The 14,755-nt window shown below is 50.9% G+C and overlaps 1 protein-coding gene across 7 annotated transcripts in view; it reads left to right on the top strand.

Annotated features, from left to right (window-relative positions):
• MYLK3 (myosin light chain kinase 3) overlaps positions 1-14,755 on the top strand; it is a 38,138-nt gene that overhangs the window by 4,128 nt on the left and 19,255 nt on the right. For 4 of the 7 annotated variants that reach the window (XM_081031644.1, XM_081031642.1, XM_081031643.1 and 1 more), the window contains exons 2-3: positions 10,159-10,249; positions 11,038-11,437. In XM_081031644.1, the coding sequence (XP_080887770.1) occupies positions 10,159-10,249; positions 11,038-11,437 (491 nt within the window). Of the gene's footprint in view, positions 1-3,592; positions 3,777-4,165; positions 5,005-10,158; positions 10,250-11,037; positions 11,438-14,755 lie in introns of those variants that run through there. The other 3 variants (XM_081031639.1, XM_081031640.1, XM_081031638.1) reach the window with 3 other exon arrangements.

Here is a 14,755-nt window from a genome sequence, read left to right as displayed (position 1 = left end):
AAAGGACCTTTCCCCAGGACACGTGGTCTCCCTCTCAGAACATTGGCACGGCATTCGATTTTGCTAGAACAAGTCCCTTCCTTGCCTCGGGTCTGCATTGGCCTCTCCTCAGGTGCGATGGCCATGACCTCGGCAAAACCTGCTACCCGTCCTGCTCGCCGGGGCAGCACACGGAAGCCTCATCGTCATCTCTCCCGTGTTCGCCTCCCGCTTCCTCTTCGTCAGCTCTGTGCATCGCCTTTGGACTTCCTGTTTAGGGGGATGAAGATTGAACTCGCTCCCCACTTTTCCTCCTCCACCCTCACAATACATACACCACTGCTGTAATTTAGCAAAGCGTTTCCCTAATCATGGCATAATATGAGTAATAATATGTATGTGTAATTCACTGAGAAATCAATTCTGTAATTTCATTCTTTCCTGGAAGAACTCTGATTTTCTTGGAGTCTCTAATTTCTTTTGTTCCCCTTTTGTCCTATCCTCCAGCATCATACTGGTGGCTAAATTTGAGCACTTACTGTGTGCCAAGTGCTGTTCTATGTGCCGTGTAAACCTTCTCACGTAACCCTGACAGCCCTGTGAAGCGAATGCATTGTTGTTCTCATGTTACAGCCCAGGAAGTGCAGACGCAGAGAGGCTAAGTAAACTGGCCCCCGCTTCTGTCCCCAGTAACTGGCAGAGAGGGGAATTAAATCCAGACAGTGTGACGCCAGGTTGCATGCTCTTAACATTTTCCTACATGTCGTTAATTATATTATACCGTATACTGTTCCCACCACCCCCGACTCCCACCTCCCGAAGTCCTTCCTTTTGGAGACTCCCCATTCTCCTGCTTCAACTTTGTGCCTGAGTCAAAGGTATTGTTTCCTGGAGCTAAGTTTTTTATTTGTGTAATCCCTCATTTTGCTGGAGTATATTCTCAGAACAGCTTCCTTAGAAAGGGTGCATACATTTTTTTACATCTCGGCAAGTCTTAAAATTCTGACAATGGTGCGATATCTGCAAAAGTCTAAGGGGGAAATGCTTTCTAATCTGAAATTTTATCTCCAACCTAACTGGCTGATTTTAGAATGGGGAATTGATTTTAGAATGAGAAGTCTGATGTCTTTTTGATTTCAGTTCTTTGGTGCATGATTTTTTCTCTCTTAAATTTTGGGGAGCTTTTATAATCTTTTTATCCCTGTGTTCTAAAATTTCATCATGACTGTAGTATTTCTTTGATAGATTCCTTCCCTCTTTCTTTCACTTCTGAAATTCCAGGTAATGAGATGTGGGACTAGCTGGTCCTATTGTCTAACTTATGTTTTCTCTCCTAATGTACTCGTCTTCATCCTTTAGTTCTATTTTGGGGGTAGTAACTTTATTTTCTAATTTCTACATTGGACTTTTTAACATTCATATTTTTTAATGTCCAAGACCTCTCTTTTATTCTATGTTTGTCCTCTTTCCACAATACCCTCTTCATTTTTAATGAATGGAATAGCCTTTCACACTTTTCTGTGCATATTTCAAAATAAGTCACAAAAAGTCGGGCTCAATAGGCTTATTGACTGCTTGGCTTTGGTGAGGATGATCAGATGGGGTGCTTCCAGGGATCCCCCCCCCCAGTCAGTACACAGAACTACTGTAGTTTGGGCTGCAGAGTTTCTCCAGAAAGAGTCCTCTGACCTCCGGAGAGGTGGGGGCCGTCCTCGCCAAGCCCATTCTGTGCAGAGGTGGGGAGGAGAGAGCTACTGCTTTGGAGGGACTCCTCAGCCTCGCATTTCTGCTTCCTCTTACTCCACCTGGGGTCTCATGGTCCACAGCCCTCTCTTGGGTTCTACAGAGAAAGCTGGTTGTCGCCAGAAAGGCCAGGAAGAGTTTTGGGGTTCAGTGCATTTTTCTGGGAGTGGGTCAGCTGCCCTGTCCTCACCCAGGAAAGATGAAAGGTCACTGGATTTGCCACCCTGTGTCCATACAGCTTGGCTGCCTCTTTTCTGGTCCGTGTTCTCTTGACTTTGCTCAGAAAAAATGGCCCATGGCTCTTGCTATGCCCTGTGCATCAGGGACAGTTGGGGACAAGCCACACATCAGCCCGCAGGAAACCCATGTGCTCACACACTCATTTCTCATGTAGACCCAGAAATGAAAGGGAGTCAAAGCAGGTCCTTCTGGTGGCTCCTTCTCATCCAAGAAACCTCAAGGACCCCTGTTGGCATATTCTGAGCTTCCTCCCAGAGGGGCCTGAGCTCGCTTCTGGGTATTGTCCCGTTTCCTGCCCCATACTCATTTGATTGTCCTGAGAAACCCAGATGCTGCCGCCTCTTTCTGCAAGCCCGTGCCAGCCTCCTTACTTCATTCCTTCATACAGTTGTAATGAATACCGACCATATGCCCAGCGTGTCGGTGAGCCTGGGGGTCGAGACAAGCCTAAGAGGCACTGTTCTGGCCTCAGGTGCTTCTGGAACAGTGGGTCATGCAGCAGCCACATGTCTAGTGAACCAGCTGACTTGTAATCACTTGTTGCTCCAGGGAGGCCTGAGGCAAATCCTTTTGTACTTGAAATAATTAGCTTTTGATATAGATGATGTGTGTCTGGGCCATTTGTTTGTTTCCTTTGGGTTCATCTGATCGTTCTAGATCATTTTCCAGGCTTTATGAACCCAGGGCTTGCCTGGGTGCAGGTTGCCCCAAAGACCTCTCTAGCAGCGGTCATGATGAGGTGGCCTGTGGCTCACATTGCTGGGAACTCTCTCCCAAGGACTGGTCTGTCTAGACTGGTGGAGACTCATTCCACAAAGATGATAGGTACCTACAGTAGGACAGACATTGAGTTGAGTAGCAGACAGCCACAGATTTCTCTAGGCAGCCACTCCCCCAAATTTGGTCCAAGGAACCTTAGTTCCACAAAGAACTATGACCCGGCAAGTGCTGGGAGGAGAGTGATTTCCTGTTCAGATGCCTGTGGCCGGTGAGGTCCTGCTGAGGTGCCCAGGGAATCCCCGAGAGGGGCTGGTGTTCCCCAGACGGCTTTTTCAAGAAGAATTGGTGTATCTGTGTTTGTTATAAATCACAGAACAACAGACTATGTAACAGAGAAGATAACGCGCTCTTGAGCAGGTGCTGCGCCATTCCACCAGTGACACCCAGGACTGTGCAGCAGACGTGGGTCTGGACTTCTACGTGGGCTGCTCAGGGCAGCTGTCCCGTAGCGGGACGGGCAGCAGGGGCTGGTGGTCCCGCTGGATAGCCAGCCCACTGTGTGTAGGGGTCACCAGCTTAAAATAGCAAACTCATCTAAAGGTGCTTTGAGATGTCAGATTTTCAGGTCAAAGTTCACTTGCACAGTTGCTTATATTCCGAAGGGGGAAGCTTAGAGGGACACTGAAGTCCCCTCCCTGGTGCCAGCATTGACGCAGTGGAACTGCCCCAGGGCACACTTGGGCAAATCCCCTCTGGCCTCGCTTTCTCCATGTGAGGGCCTGGAAGGAATGGGTGTTGGTCAGGAGCTCCCTGGTGGCCGCGGGACTCTGTGGCACCCCCCTACACCCCACCTCTGTGTCAGCTTGAGCCTCCCCTGTGTCTGCTTTACTTAACGGTGCTTCTGTAAAAGGTCCACTCGAACTGAGGGCTTTGAGGCTAAAACGTTTGGAAACCGCAGGAAACACCAGCCCCCTTGCTCTCTGGGGACTAATTGCATCGGTTTCAGTTTAGAGTTTGGGTGCCCGATGCCCGCGTTGTCACTGTTGGGGGAGCAGAGGGTTCTGCGAGGAGCATGACCGGCAGGATGACACTTGGTGAGTGGCCTCAGCCATTGTTCCTCACTTCTATGTTTAGGTACAAGTGACAAGTGACTGAGGGGCTGTGTGGGGAGGGACCTGCAGACTCACCCCACGGGCAGCCTACACACGTTTGGGGCATCTGCAAGGAGGAGCACCCAAAACTTGGTTTTAATTTGCAGAAGCATCAATTTTTTTCATCATGGCAAAAAGCAGAACGGCCTCACATTTATTTTTGGTCTCACTTTTTGTTGTGAATTAGCTGTGCGTGTGGCGGGTGGCCCACTATCTGCTCCTCACACTTTGGGCCTCCCAAGGGCTCACCCTGCCCTGGGATTCCTGAGGCCCCTGGTAGGGTCCAGCTTTCAGGCACTGTAGCTAAAGGACCCCTTTCTCGTAACCTTCAGTTTCAGCTCCTCCATCTCCCGCAGCCCTGGACGGATTGTTCAAATATCTGCCCATCAGCACCCTCTCAGAGAGGAATGTTCAGTGCTGCCATGATGTCAGAGGGGCCCCGAGGAGAAAGGCCTGGGCCAAGCCCAGCCTGTCACTTGTGGCTCGCAGCAGAGTGGCAGATAAGCAGAGACACAGGCTCAGAGAGAGCCTGCTGGTCCTTGGGCTCGCTGCATGACCCAGGCCATCCCTGGGGGTGGGCACTGCGGGGCTAGAACAATGGACTTGCAGACCCAGCTGCCTGCGTGAAAACCAGGTCTCTGCGGCTCTTCCCACGGCCCACCCTCCTCACACCTGCGCCGGAATGTCAGGAGCCTCCAAGGAGAGTGGGGGTGCCCGGGGGTTGCCAGTGTCATTATCGGGCAAGGCCTGTTTGACCACCATGGACAAGAAGCTTAACGTGCTGACCGAGAAGGTTGACAAACTCTTGCATTTCCAAGAAGATGTCACGGAGAGACTGCAGTGTGTGTGCCAAGGCCTGGGTCACCTGGAACAAGACCTGCACCGCCTCGAAGCCTCGCGCGCCCTGGGCCCGGCTGCGGCCGACCCCGCGCCCCCAGGTGGCACGCAGGCCGGGTGGCCGGAAGTCCTGGAGCTGGTGAGGGCTGTGCGGCAGGATGCTGCCCAGCACGGCGCCAGACTCGAAGCCCTCTGCAGGATGGTGATGGCCGTGGACAAGGCCATAGCTTTGGTGGGGGCCGTGTTCCAGCACTCGAAGGTGGTGGATTTCATCATGCAAGGGACTGTCCCCTGGAGGAAAGGAAGCCTGGCCGACGCCGAGGGCCCCACGGAGGTGGGTCCCCACTTCCCTGCCCCCGTGCCCTTCTGGCTGGAAGGGTGACCCTGGGGCCTGGGTGGGGAGACCTGCCAGGTACTGGTCTTAGGAGAGCTGGGGGCTGTCGTCCCTCTCTTGTACCTCCTACGTGACCTGTTGATGGGGAAAAGGAGAAACGGAACTTTCAAGGTCATGGGTGGATTTCCAGACGACACTGACAGCTACTCTCTCTAGGGAAAAGAAGAGGGTCTCCCCCAGTGAGGGCTGTGGGGCCTCGGGCAGCTCAGGGCACCTAGAAATGGGGGACAAACAGGCCGTGAGGGAAAGGAGGGCCGCGACACTCCTCGGACACCCAGTGACTGCTCCTTTCACGCCTGGGCGGGGAGACAGGTGGGGAGCGGTCCGGTCCGTGTACCCTGACAAAGCCCCCATTTAGAAGCCCAACCCTCCTCCCTTCCTGTCCCCAACCTTGTCCTGTCCCAGAGTGGGCGGAGTGTGCAGCTGCCTGTAGAGATGAGTGTTGACAGTGACCCATGGGGACACAGGCCAGGCAGAGCTGGAGCCTGGGGGTGGAGTGTGGCATTTCTGGGAGCCACTGTTCTCAAGGGTTGCGTAATCAAATCTGCGGGCTAATGGAAGTTTGGCTGGGGTGGGGGTGTGTGAGATGTGTAAAGGCAACACTCTGTTTGGGAACAGCTAAGGGTCAGCCACTTAGCAACACTCAGAAGTCCCAAAGCCACCATCTCCGATCCCTGTGACCCACCAGCCTCCGGCAAGAGATAAGCTGGGGTCCACAGCAGCTCGCGCTGGACTCTGGGTCAGATACAGGACCTTTCAAGAGCAAGCCTGGGTTTGCCTGTGTCCACAACCCCAGCCAGGCCCCCTTCCGCTCCCTGCCCTGCGGCGTTTCCCAGAGCATGAACCCTCCACGCCAGCTCCTGCTCTGACATCTCCCCTGAGTCTGGCCTGCAGGGGAGATGTGACCTGCTGCTCTTGCCACTGATAACCCACCTCAGCTTTAAAAAGGAATTCATCTAGTACCGGCACATGGTGAAAACACTCTTGTGGTACAAAGGTCAGAGTCTCCCTCCTTCCCTTCCCCCAGTCCCCAGGACAGCCCTTCTCCTCTACGGTCACAGGTGCCAGTTTCCTGTGAAACCTTCCAGAAATAGTCTGCTTATCTGTAAGCACCTTGGGATACACACCACCCTCTTCCTTTTATTTTAACTCAGTTATTCACATTGTTCTGGCCTTGATTTTTTTTTCCCTTCACTTAATGTATTTTGGGCATTGTTTCCTATTTATACTAGAAAGCTTCCTTGTTCATACGGTTGCACAGTGCCCCATTTGGGGGGTATGTGTCTTAATTCATTAACCAGGCCCGTATCATTATTAGTTTATATTGTTTCTCATTTTTAGCTATTATAAAAATGATGCAGTGAATACACACAGGAATGTGAGTTTACCTGCGGGATACACTCCTACAAGAGGCAATGCTAAGCCAAAGGGTAAATTTGTATAGTCGATAAAGCCAAACCAACCTGCAAAGAAGTTATTCTAATTTAGTGTCCTATCCATAACATACGGGAATGCTTGTCACTTCCACTTTTGCTAAAAAAGCGTAGTATCCAACTTTTTGATTCTTTGCCAGTCTGGTGAATGAGAACTGAAATCTTACTGTGCATGTGGGTTTTTGTTGTTCTTGTTGTTTTTGAACATTTTAGTATAAAATTTTTCAAGCATTTATAACAGTAGAGATTATTCTAATGAACCCCGTGAGCCCTATAACTGGCAGCTACCATCCCCACTCATTTCCATCTCTCCAGATTATTTTGAAATACATCTGAGATTGTGGATCATTTCATCCATAGACATTTCAGCATTTGTATCTAAACGATATGGGCTTTTTAAAAAAAAACTATTATCATACTTGAAAAGGAAACAGTAGCTTAATATTACCAGAGTCGTGTTCAAATTTTCCTTTCTTACGCTTTTTTTTCCTTACAGTTTGTGTATTTGAGTCAAGCTCCAAATAAGGCATATGGTTCTATGCTTCTTAAAATTAACTCTTTTTCTTTAATTCATAAAAAAATGTAAAACTTTTTATTATGGAAAATTTTAAACATAACCCAACATAGAATTATATATCTCATTGTAGTTTTGATTTGTATTCCTTTTACTAGACGTCTGAGTACCCTTCAGAGATTTAAAACCTTTTGCATGTTTCTGTGATCTTCCTGCTCATGTCCTTTCCCCTCCTTTCTATTTCAGTGTTTTGCCTTTTCCTTCTTAATTTGTAAGAGCTCCTCATATATTAGTGAGATTAGCTTTCATACGTGGTACTGGCAGTTCTGAATAGGGGGAAGTCACACAAGTTTATCTTTTCTGAGTTCTCGCACTGTTTTTTGGCTGTTTTTCTCCACTGGCACGTGATTGATCTGTTTCTGGTCTGTGTTTAACACACATACTGTGTTTCCCTGACAATAAGACCTAGCTGGATCATCAGCTTTAATGTGTCTTTTGGAGCAGAAATTAATATAAGACCCCGTATTATATTATTATATTATATTATATTATATTATATTATATTATATTATATTATATTTTATTTTATTTTATTTTATATTAATGTTATATTATACCCAGTCTTATAGTAAAATAAGACCGGGTGTTGTATTAATTTTTGCTCCAAAAGACGCACTAGAGCTGACGGTTCGGCTAGGTCTTATTTTTGGGGAAACACGGTATCAGTAACTCTATAGGTGTGGGTCTCATCTTCTAGCCAGGCTGTCACCTCCTTATTGGCCCAGCCAGGAGGCCTTACTTCCCTGTGTGCATGGCGGCCAGGGCTGGTCTCAGGGGCGTCAGAAAATGAGCAGCGAACTGACACACAGTCCCAGCTATTGAGCACTTTGTTGGGGCTGAAAACTGTGGTGTTTGGAGGTTTTCAGGAGACCCTCTGTTCCCTGAGAGAGCAGGGGCAGAGTATTCATCTGTGGAATTGAGTTAAATCCTGGCACTAGCTGGTCAATTTTAAAATTGTGCCAGGACTTCGTGAGGGTGTTCCTCGCGTCTTCTGAGATGCCCAGTGGCACTTCCTTTGGTTGTAAAAATGAATTAGATTAGTACTAGGGGACAGGTGCTCACTCTCTCAGGGAGGACAGGTTCAGGCTCAGCCCTAGGTGGGCCCGAATCACGGCCAAGCTGCTCAGAAGACACCCACCCTTTAGAATGGTGGTTGGGGTGTCTTCCCCTTTTCTCTGGATGCCCTGGGCAAGGCAGGGACCAGAAAGCTGAGGCCTGCAGAAAAAACCTACCTGTGCATGTGCACCCGCGCCTGCCTACACCAGACAGGGAGGGAGAGACAAGTGAACCCGACAAGGTCTGCCAAAGGGCAGCCTGTCCGAGTCCTGTACCGCCCGGGTGGCACGGGGCAGCCTGTGCTAATCCCTCCAGCCCCCCAGCTCCCGCGGTGGCAGGACAGTCTGCAGAGGGAGGCCAAGGGCGAGGTCTCTGCTGAGCGGGGGTCCAGGTGACATTGATGAGAAAGCTGGTGATAATCATGATGGTAGCGCCTAGCATTTATTAAGTGCCACCGCATGCCGGGCTCTGGGCTATGTATTCTTACACATTGTGTTGTCACCATGAAGAGGGCAAAGCTTGGTGTCCCAAAGATAGTAGAATCGAGAGAAGGGGCACAGGGTAGGAATAGCAGTGGAACCAACCCTCATCCTAGTGCCAGGGAGCTATTCGCTGTGAGGTGAGGACCCTAATGCCCACTCACAGGGAACCCCTCTAGCCGATTTGCCATGTGGGCCTGGAGTTGTCAGGTCTTCAGACTTTTTTTCAAGACAAACTGAGAACCTAGAATTTTTTTCTAATCAGTTTTATTAAGGTGTAATTGACATACAGTACACTGCCCCCCCAATACACACCTTTTAAGTGTACAGTTCCACAAATGTATACACTGAAATACCACCGTAGTCAAAATATAAACCAATTCTATCACCCGAAAAGGGAACTTAGGATTTTAATGTAAGAAATCTCCAACATTTAAAATGTTGATAACAAAAAATTTTAAATGCTGTGCAAGCCAAATAGAACACGTCTTGGGCTCTTTTTGGCCTCTGGACTCCCAAATGGCCTCTGAGGCTGAGGCAGGAGAAAGGGCCTTCAGTGAAGTTCCCTGGGCCCAGGGGTTCAACCCTTTCTCAGGGCTGTGACTGGTCCTGCTGCTGTGACAAGTGCCAGGAGGAGTCTTAGGGTCGTCAGCAGTCAAAGGCCCAGAAGCACCAGGTATTAGGCCATCCAGGATATTCATACTGCGAAATACTGAGAGCTCCAGGCTATTTCAGGATTGAGAGCACGTGCAAGTACTGGGCTAGTATGGACTGTCCAGAGCTGCTGGGAGCTGGGCTCCAAGCGTCCTTACACGATGGGCCCACTGAACACAGACAGCTCTGTCTCAGGCAGGAAAAAATCCTCAGTGCTGTTCAGCACGCCCCATGTGCTGGGTACCCTTCCAGTCCATTCCACTGATCAGCTTCCCCAAGACTCCCACCACTCTGTGAATAGAGAATATTATTCTCCCCACTCTACAGATGAGGAAAGTGAGGTGCACCGAAGTTAAGGATCTTGGCCGAGTGGTGAAGGTCAGATTTAAGCTAAGCAAGTCTGGCTCAGGAGTCCCAAGAGCAGGTGCCCTGGCCACTCTGCTGTGCCAGAGAGGGCTGACTGGGATTCACCCACCCAGCTCCCAGGCAGGCATTATCGGTGGGTCACAGCATGCTTCCCTCTGCAAGCACGGATTCATTTGACTTAGGAATCCCACCCAACCAACACTCCTGTAGCCATGACCAATTGATGTGAGTTGATATTCCAAGATAAAATTTAGTTTCCACCCTTGGTCTAAGTACTTTGAGGTCCAGTCTGGTTAGACCCCCTGTCAGGGCTAGTAATGTAATGACACATTAGAAAGATGACTGGGGAAAGCCTCGGGGTCCTTATCTCTACAGTGACAATAGCAGTATCCACCCTCTGGTATTACTGCAAGAGGTAAGGAAATAACCTAGGTACTTTTCTACCTCAAGCACGAGGTAGGTGTGCAGCAAATGTCTGTGGCCTAAGCGAAGGTGTGGATGATGACCGTGGCAGTGTTTACGGTTCTTTCAGAACAAAGAGAGCGTGGAAGAGAAAGGAGCGAGACCAAAGCGTGCGCTGAGCAGCAGAGCTGTGCAAGCCGAGATCGGGGGCCCTTGGGGAGGTGAGTGCGCCCTCTTTGCTTCCCCTGCCTCGCACACCTGACCTGTTCATAAAAACACTCCACCAGCACCATCAGCCACATCATTACTGAAAAGCTGCTGAAGCTCCCCCCCCCCCGTCCTTTTTGTCCTTAATGCACACCCACCAGAGGTGACAGTTGCTGTTTTAAAGTCACTTGGAACAGTTCTTTGCCTAACATATACCACCAACTTGATAGATATCACGTTTATTTTTTTTTCACTTTGCTTTAACTTTTTATGGATTGCTGTTTTAAAGTTTATAATTTTGTGTGATACTTACGTGATTCAAAAATCAAATTGAGAAAACAAGGTAGATTAAGAGACGTGGAGCTGTCCTGGCTTCTTGTCTCCTGTTTCCTCCTGCCATGTGTAACCATTTTACAAAATTTTTGTCTCACCTTTACTCTGAGGTCCAGTGTCTTTAAACTCCATTATAAGTGGTTACGCACATGCCCGTGTGTACACACACACACACACACACACACACACACACCTTAAACAGAAGCACAGCGCACACACTTTTCTCACTTACAGTACATCCTGAGGTCACCCTATCGTCACAGATGGAAGTTTCGTTTCTGCTTTTCGTGGCCATGTACCTGGGCCGTGGTCTATCAGCCACCCCCCCACTGGTGGCCATTAGGGTTGTTTTTACTCAGCCTGTTACAAACAGGCTGCAGTGAGTGGCCCTCTGCATATTCTTTGTCATATCTTTGGAATACACTCCTCCAAGTGGGAGTATATTTTTATCCTGCCTGTTTTGCTATAGAGAGCCCAAAGGCTGACCTGCCCGAGGGGACAGTGGAGAGGCCGCCCCCCATCAGCGCTTCAGGAGTGGGAGCTGATGTCCTCACCCAGTCAGAGGCCTTGCCATGGCAGGGAAACGGAGTTCCTGGCCCGGACCAGGTGCCCCCTGGCCACCTGCTGTCGCCCGGAGAGGCAGAAGCTGAAGCTCCTGGGGCACCCGGCGAGAATCCCGGGCCTGGCCTGGAATTGCCTGCAGCGCCCACCAGGGTCAGTGAGGCCCCCACCGGCCCGGAGGCTGCATCAGGTGAAGGGACACTGTCTGGAGGGCCTGACCCTCGGCCCTCAGAGGAGGGCGTGAAGCGGACTGCCGGGCCGCCAGCCCAGGCCGTGGCAGCTCCCAGTGCGGGAGAAATGCGTCCCAGGTAAGTGATGCTCCCACAGGCCGGGCCAGGGCAGCATGACCGAGCCCCTCAGCTGGGGCACAGCCGAGGGACCGGCTGCACGGCTGAGTTCCATGGTCTGTGCAGCGCTGGGCTAGGCGCTGTGGGGGCGGCAGGAGAAGGCCTAGGGCCTGCTCTCGGAGCTTAGAGCATGCATTCTCACCTGGCACCCAAAGAATCACCCAGAAGGAATTTTTTAAAGTACTGATGCCCAGAGATTCTGATTTATTCAGTCTGCAGTGAGACTCGGGCATTAGATTTTTGGTTTGGTTTTGTGTTTACAAGCTCCCCAGGAGACCCCAGTGTGGGGCAGAGAATCACCCGCTCTTAGAGCCATAACAGCTGAAAGGGGGAGCCTCACCCAACACTTCCCACGTGCCAGGCATGGACAGAGCATGTCACGGGCATCCTCTCATTTTATTCTCACAGCATTCCCAGGAGGCACGTGTGCTTGGCATCCCCATTTCACTGATGAGGAAACAGGCCCAGCGTGCCCAGGGCCACGCAGCTAGGCATTCACAGCTAGAATCTGAACCCGGGTTACTGGACTCCAGAATCTGCGCCTAACCACTAGCACCATCCTGCTCCTCGGGTCCGCATTTAATTACGTGCTACATACTATGGCAGGAGAGGAGGGTGGGCACGCAGAGCTGGAGGATCCATCAGGAGGACTTTGCTTAGGGTCCTGGAGGTGGGGCTGTGACTTGCCCCTCAGAGACGTCACCTAGAAGACCTGCCCTCATCAGACATAGTACAGGAGAGTGAAGAGCCCGCACCGCTGACTCGCAATCTCCCGCAACCCCCCAGCTCTATTTTCCAGTACCCTGGGTGGTGGTAGAGGCAATGCATCACGGCCCCAGAGTGGCCCACTGAAGGCACTGTGCTGCTCAGGCTTCTCTCTCAGGGGCCTGGTGCCCTCTTGCACCTGACCTGTGGCTGAGCCGTCCCTCAGGCCTGGCTCCCAGAGGGGAACTGGTGTCTGTGCTGTGGCAGCTGGCAGAGAAGCCCAGATAGTTTGTCTGAAGCCTTTGTGCAGGAAGGAAATGGGAGCCCCCAGGAGACCTAATCAGTGGAGGGTGGGGTGGGGGAAGGATTCCTGGCAGGCATTCCTCCCCTTCCCCGTATCCCAGCCAATGTTCCAGGTGTGGAATCTGGAGATGGGGTGGTGGGGCCTTTCTATGAACTTGTAAGGGACCCCAAAAAGATTCGGAGATTCTTAGTGAGGGGGCAAAGGGCTGTGCGTCAGTTTCGGCCGGAGCTGGATTTCAGACACACCTGCCCTTTCTCGGCCAGCACGCGGTGTGTTTCGAGGAACAGAGCCTTGAGCTCTGGTTGGCAGTGCGTGCCGTGTGTGGAGGGGCCTGAGGCCGCACCCAGGCTTGGTGGGACAAAGCGGGGCCATCGATCAGCAGCGCTTGCCCTGAGTGACCTGGGCAGCAGGCGGGAAAGCCTTGGACTCTCAAAGTGGCAAGGGGACACGTGGCAGTGCCGTTGGGCGATCCCCTGAACTCCTAGGTGTAAAGTCCAAAGGGGACGGCAGTGACCGTCAGCCTTCTCTCCTGGCCACCTGGATTTTCTTCCAGCCACTGGCTTCCTGCAGTTGCCCACATTGCTTAGTGGAGACAAGGCCTGAGCTAGGCTTGGATGCCACTCTCCCCATCCTTCCCTGTCATCACCAACCTGGGGGCAGAATGTTGGGGGAATTCTGCTGCCTTCTGCCCAAGTCTCGGCAATGGACAGACTGCCGAGTCTTTCAGACACAGCCAGGAGCAGGCACCGTCTAGGAGAACCTGCAGCTCTGGCGGGGAAATGAGGGGGCCTTTGGCCGATGGGGAAAGGTCTCGGTTGTTTTTTTTCTTCTGATAAAAAACACGTAACATAAAATTTACCATCTTAACCATCTTGAAGTGTACAGTTAAGTAGTGTTAAGTGTATTTACATTGTTGGGACACAGATCTCCAGAACTTTTTCATCTTGCAAATTTGAAACTCTGTACCCATCAAACAACTCCCCATATTCTCCTCCCACCAGCCCCTGGCAACCACCATTCTACTTCCTGTCTCTATGAATTTGATACTCTAAGTACCCTATATTGGGTTGGTGCAAAAGTAATTGTGGTTTAAAAGGTTAAAAGTTGCAAAGACCGCAATTACTTTTGTACCATCTAATATAAGTGGAATCATACAGTATTTGTCCTTTTCACGACTGGCTCATTTCACTTAGCGTAATATCCTCAAGGTTCATCCATGTTATAGCAGGTGTCAGGATTTCTTTTCTTTTTAAGGCTGAACAATATAGTCCGTGTACATATGGACCACATTTGGTTTATCCAGTCATCTGTCGATGGACACTTGAGCTGCTTTCACCTTTTGGCATTGTTGAGTCATGCTGCTATGAACATGGTTGTCCACATACCTCTGCGACCCTGCCTTCAGTTCTTTTGGACATATTCCCAGAAGTGAGATGGCTGCATTATATGGTAGTTCTATTTTTAAAGTGTTGCAGACCCGCCATACTGTTTTCCCCAGCGGCCGCGCCATGTTAGGCCTCACTCTGAACCCTCCTGCGTGTGTGCTTTCTTCTCTTAGTGACTCTCTCAGCACTCTGTGAGGTATTTCCGTCCGTTTGACAGAGAAGGGAGCTGAGGCTGGACTTAGCCAAAGTTGTGCAGCAAGCCAGTGGCAGAGCTAAGACCAGAATGGAGGCCACCTGGCTGCGTCCTGAGACTCAGTCCATGCTGGACCTTCACCGCACCCCCATCCCAACACTCACAGACCCTGGCAATGGGGTTGGGAGCAGCAGTCAGAGCAGGGGCAACTCTGAGAGGGAGGGTCTAAGCCACTGGGGGTCGTGGTTCCCAGGGTCAGGGGCATTCCCGACCTGCATCTGGGTCCCAAACCCCAACGCCACAGAACTAGGTCATGAAAATGGACGGCATGGGCCCAGGGGCATTGCCAGTGCAGCAGGGTCAGTGGGGAGGTGGAGAGCTGCCTCTCGGCTAGGGCAGGCCCAGCACATCCAGGTTTGTTCTCTCAAGAGAAGCAGAAAGTCCCAGCTGCGAACAATTGCCTGATTTTAATAAAATGTCTGACGTGTGGCTTCTGGTGTGAGGTTTGACTTGGTTCTCCCTTCTCTTCATTCAACTGAAAGGGAAACCGAGGCCCAGAGAAGGCCTGGGTCTCCTGCCTCCAGGCCATACATAGTTCTCCTTGGGCAGAAGCGCATTTCCCAGAGCCTCAGAGGCGTCTGCTGCGCCCCTTGCCCGGCACAGGTGGCTTCAAGCCCTCTCTGTGTGCTCAT

The sequence above is a fragment of the Rhinolophus hipposideros genome, assembly GCF_964194185.1.
Source record: "Rhinolophus hipposideros genome assembly, chromosome: 21".
Lineage (NCBI taxonomy): Eukaryota > Metazoa > Chordata > Mammalia > Chiroptera > Rhinolophidae > Rhinolophus > Rhinolophus hipposideros.
The sequence above is the reverse complement of the archived record's forward strand: the minus strand, read 5'-3'. Positions and strand labels throughout refer to the sequence as shown.